This window comes from Rhodnius prolixus, unplaced genomic scaffold (genome assembly GCF_049639745.1).
Source record: "Rhodnius prolixus isolate KJV_2025 unplaced genomic scaffold, Rpr scaffold_2, whole genome shotgun sequence".
In the NCBI taxonomy this organism is placed as follows: Eukaryota; Metazoa; Arthropoda; class Insecta; order Hemiptera; family Reduviidae; genus Rhodnius; species Rhodnius prolixus.
The window spans coordinates 24,856,022-24,860,764 of NW_027411592.1; the positions used below are offsets into that span (position 1 = coordinate 24,856,022).

General features: G+C 57.2%; 1 protein-coding gene across 1 annotated transcript; it reads right to left on the minus strand.

Moving 5' to 3' along the window:
* Window positions 1-213: 213 nt before the first annotated feature.
* LOC141450186 (uncharacterized) lies at window positions 214-3,879 on the minus strand. Its single transcript, XM_074120341.1, has one exon. It carries the CDS (start codon window positions 3,877-3,879, stop codon window positions 214-216), a length of 3,666 nt encoding a protein of 1,221 aa, XP_073976442.1.
* Between the last annotated feature and the right edge of the window lie 864 nt (window positions 3,880-4,743).

The following is a 4,743-nucleotide window of genomic DNA, read 5'->3' on the forward strand; positions in this document are numbered from 1 at the left end:
ATAGAAAGTTTGAGAGGATAAAAAAAAAGGTGTAAAATAATAACATAATAATGAGCGATAAGAAATATGTAGAAAGAAGGAAATTAAGGCGGATGTGTACATTAGTACGCGCGCGGGCGCGAGACTGAGCCGCGGGAGTCGGAAGTTAGTCACGACCGAACATCCCGCCCGCCCTGAAGGCTCGGCTTCAGCGAAGATTGATAAGCGGAATCTCTATTGCGATGGGAGAGGACAGAGCTTGTTTAGCGGTCGGCGGAAAGTGCCGGACGCGGTGGTCACATCAGCCACCCGACAGACGCCGTCTCGTCCGGGATGTAAGGCGGTAATGCGGCCGAGCGGCCATTGGCGGGGAGGAGCATTGTCTTCGCGAAGAATGACGACAGTACCCGGCGAGATGGCTGTGGCGGGCAGCAACCATTTCTCACGCTGCTGCAGCGTATGCAAATATTCTTGACTCCAGCGCGTCCAGAAGTCCTGCTGGATACGCTGCGTCAGAGTCCATCGGGACAAGCGGTTGAGTGCCAGATGGGTAAGGCGGCGCTCTGGCGGGGCGGTGAGGGGGCGGAAAATTAGAAAATGTCCCGGCGTCAGCGGCTCCGGATCCGCGGAGTCAGAGGAGAGAGCGCAGAGGGGGCGAGAATTAAGGATTGCCTCGACCTCAGTAACCACAGTAAGTAGCTCCTCATATGTTAGCGTTTGCTTCCCAATCACGCGGGAGAGGTGGTGCTTCGCGGATTTAACCGCGGCCTCCCACAATCCGCCAAAGTGAGGACTAGCGGGTGGTATGAAACGCCACTCAATACCACGCGTGGAGGCGGAATCAACGAATAACTGCTGATGGCGGGGGTTGCGGATTAAGCGGCCGAGATCACGGAGCTGGTGATGGGCCCCGACGAAGTTTGTTCCGTTGTCGGAAAACACCGTGGTGGGGAGTCCGCGGCGGGCCGTGAAGCGTCTAAAGGCGGCGAGGAACGCGGATGTTGAGAGCTCCGAAGCGATTTCAAAATGAACGGCCTTGGTGGCGAAACAAATGAACGCCACCAGGTAGCCCTTAGTGGTGGCAGCGCCGCGGAGGCGCGCACTTGAGACGGCGAACGGGCCAGCGTAGTCAACCCCGGTCACTGTGAATGCGGATGCGGCGGAGATGCGTTCAGCGGGTAAGTTTCCTAGCGGTTGGATAACAGGGCGCGGTTTGACAGAAAAACAGCGGTTACATTTAGCTAAGCGGTGGCGTACCACGTTTCGTCCATTGACGATCCAGTACTGTCGGCGTAAATAGGAGTGGGTAGCAAGCGCCCCAGCGTGTAATAAGCGTAAGTGTGCGTCATCCACTATTAACCGTGTGAGATGATGATCCTTAGGTAATAAAAGCGGGTGGCGAAAACCATAAGGCAGCGTGGAGGCGGATAAGCGTCCGCCTACGCGGAGTATTCCATCCTTGTCCGTGAACAGGTTCAACTGACGCACCAATCGATGACGCGATTGGGGGTCTTGAGCTTCTTTCATTTCGACGGGGAACGCATGAGCTTGGGATAAGCGTACTAGCGCGATGAACGCACTCCGCAATTCCGAAGTGCTAAGCCAACCCTGGCGTGGCGTAGCAGAATTACGACAGTTAAACAAAAAACGAAGGCAGTAGGCGGTAACCCGCTTCAAGCGGAGAAGCGATGAATAGCGCGTGAAAAAGGGCTCCTCTTGAGCGGGGAGCACAAGCGTGAGCGGGGGGTCGGCGCGTTCTTCCTGCTGAACCAGACCCGAGGGCACGGGATCATTAGAGGTAGGCCAGTTATCAAGGGTCTCGGCGAGCCAGGGTGGCCCGGTCCACCAAAGCGGGTGTGGCTGCAGCTGATGCGGTTGCACGCCTCGTGAAGCGCAGTCAGCGGGATTATCCTCAGAGACCACATGCCTCCAAGCATTAGCGGGAATGAGCTCCTGGATGTCAGCTACGCGATGGCCAACAAAGGTCTTCCATCGATGGCTCTCGCCGCGAATCCAGGCAAGCGTGACGGTGGAGTCAGAAAACGCGATCAGATATGCCCCTAACTGCGGGAGCATGGACGAGGCAATGGAGTGCAGTAATTTAGCTAATAAATGGGCTCCACACAGCTCCAGCCGCGGCAGCGACATGGTCTTGTTAGGTGCAACTTTCGACTTAGCGGCCACCTGGTGCACTTGGCACTCTCCACGGGGGGTGGTGGTATGCAAGTAGACGACCGCGGCGTATCCATTCTCGGACGCATCGCAAAATCCAACTAAGCGGTGGGTATAAGCGGCGCCGCTTGTGGGAAGCAATCGTGGTAAGCGTATATGTCCCAATTCGGGCAGGCGTTGCTGGAATTCGAGCCACGGGGCTACGAGTTCCGTAGGGAGTTGCTGATCCCAATCAAGTTGCAGCCGGCAGAGTTGGCGAAAAAACAACTTGGCCTTGAAAACGACCGGGGTTAGCCATCCCAAGGGATCGAAAATTCTGGCCATTTGGCTAAGGATGGCACGTTTGGTGGATGCGGGTTCAGCCATGCGCACCGCGTAGAAAAAGCTGTCAGTAGTGGGATCCCAACCCAGCCCCAGAATTTTGAGCACAGGATCCCGATCAAGCTGAAGGGGGTCCTCGGAGGTGGGTTGGCGGCAGTGCTCGGGGGGGAGGCTCCGGAGCAACGATGGGCAATTCGTGGCCCACTTACGTAACTCAAAACCGCCCGCCATGAGAAGCCGCCGAACCTGCTCCATCAGATGCTTTGCAGTCACCTCGGAGTCTGCTCCAGTAAGTATGTCATCGACATACACTTCTTCTTGGAGCGCGAGTTTAGCATGGGGGTATTTATCCCCTTCATCGAGCGCGAGTTGGCGGATGGTGCGCAGCGCGAGGTAAGGGGCGGAAGATACGCCGAAAGTAACGGTGTTAAGACGATACGTTTGCAACGGTTCATCTGGAGAGAATCGCCAAATTATGCGTTGATAGTCACGATGGGCAGGTAGCACCCGAATCTGGCGGTACATCTGTCGGATGTCCGCGGTGAATACCACGCGATGGAGGCGGAAACGGAGCAGGAGCGTGGCGATATCTGCTTGTAGCTTGGGTCCGGTAAATAGAAGGTCATTGAGAGAATGTCCGTTGGCGGAAGCGCATGATGCATTAAAAACTACGCGGAGTTTGTTCGGGGGATCGTCTGGGCGATGCACCGCGTGATGCGGAATATAAAATGGCTCATAAGAGGGGGGAGTATCGGACGCGGATACAAGGTCCATATGCCCGCTATCCAGGTAATCCTGCATAACGTCATGGTACGCGTGCCGAAGCTCTGAGTCTCGAGCGAAGCGTTTTTCCAAGCGGAGAAACTGTCGCGTGGCCACATTTCTGGAAGCACCCAAATGTGGAGCCCGGAGAGGAAGCGGAACTACATAGCGGCCGTTAGCAAGACGATATGTATCGCGGAGGTAGAGGTCTTCGCAAATGCGCTCTTCAGGGGTGAGCGGCAGTCGTTCCGGAACCTTATCCACCTCCCAGAAGCGTCGGACCAAACAGGCGAGGTCTTCGTCTGCGTCTCGGGGAATGGGGTCGAGTACCACAGGAAGCGCGATAGTTGGAGCGACCGATTCGGAAGCAGAGTACGGATTTGCGGATGTGTGAGTGACGCATTCTCTGGTATCAGCGGCGGAAGGCGCAGGGATGAGAGCCACTGCATCCCGAACGAGGGGTGGCACGGAGGAACGCTGGGGAGACGGATTGGACTCGCGAGTATGAAACACAGTTCCGGGCGCGAAGCGTACGTGGATATTCCTAGACAGCGCTGGGCGGTATGGCCCATGAAGTACCCAGCCGTAGGTAGTGCGGAAAGCGCCCGGCGCGCGAAGCGTGGGGCGAATTACCCCTGTGAGCATGAGGTGCGGTAACACATCATTACCCAACAGCAGCTCAATGGGCTGCGGATAATTAAATGAGGGGTCTGCCAGGGGGAGAGCTTGGAGATGGGGCCAACTGCAAGCAAAAGGCCGCGTGGGCAGCGGAGGAATGATATCCTCTAGGACGGTAGCATGGACCCGCAACAGGGGGGGATCTCCGCGATGGGAGATAAAGAAGTTGGTTCGATACCGGGAGTGAGCGGTAACAGCGCCGCCGAGCGTGAGCAAGTCGGAGGAGCACCGGTGAAAGGGGGAGCGGAGGTGGTTAGCGAACCGACGCGTAATGAGCGTTTGGTGGCTTCCGGTGTCAATTAGGGCGCGTACAAAACCGTGAATGTTTTGATTCACAGCGTGTACCGTGATGGTAGGCATAAGTGGGTATGGATACGCGGGGGGGATGGTAAAGGCGAAGGGGGTTGGCGGAAACCCTCATTCCGCGTCCAATAAGGGGCGAGGAACGCGGGAGCGGATATGCCTGCGAGAGGGGGGGAGTTCAGCCGGGTTAGGAAGAGCGGGCAAGGGAGGCGATTCATCTTCGGACGCGGGGGGGGAGGGGCAGTCCGCCCAGCTAAAACGCGACGGAGGAGACGCCGAGGCAGGTGGACGGTGTGGCGAGGTGGCAGTGGAGTTGTCTACCGGAGATGGACCGGGCAAATTTGCCGGCGGGGAGCGGGGCAGGGATGTCGAAGGGATAATCTGCGAGGCCACTGGGCGGTCAGTGGGAGACAAGGGTGCCGAGGGAAAATCGGAAGACGCGGGATGCAACATCGTGTGATGTCGTTTGTTACAGACGCGGCAGGACTGCACAGATCTGCAGGCCGTAGTCAGATGTTTAGCGGAGAG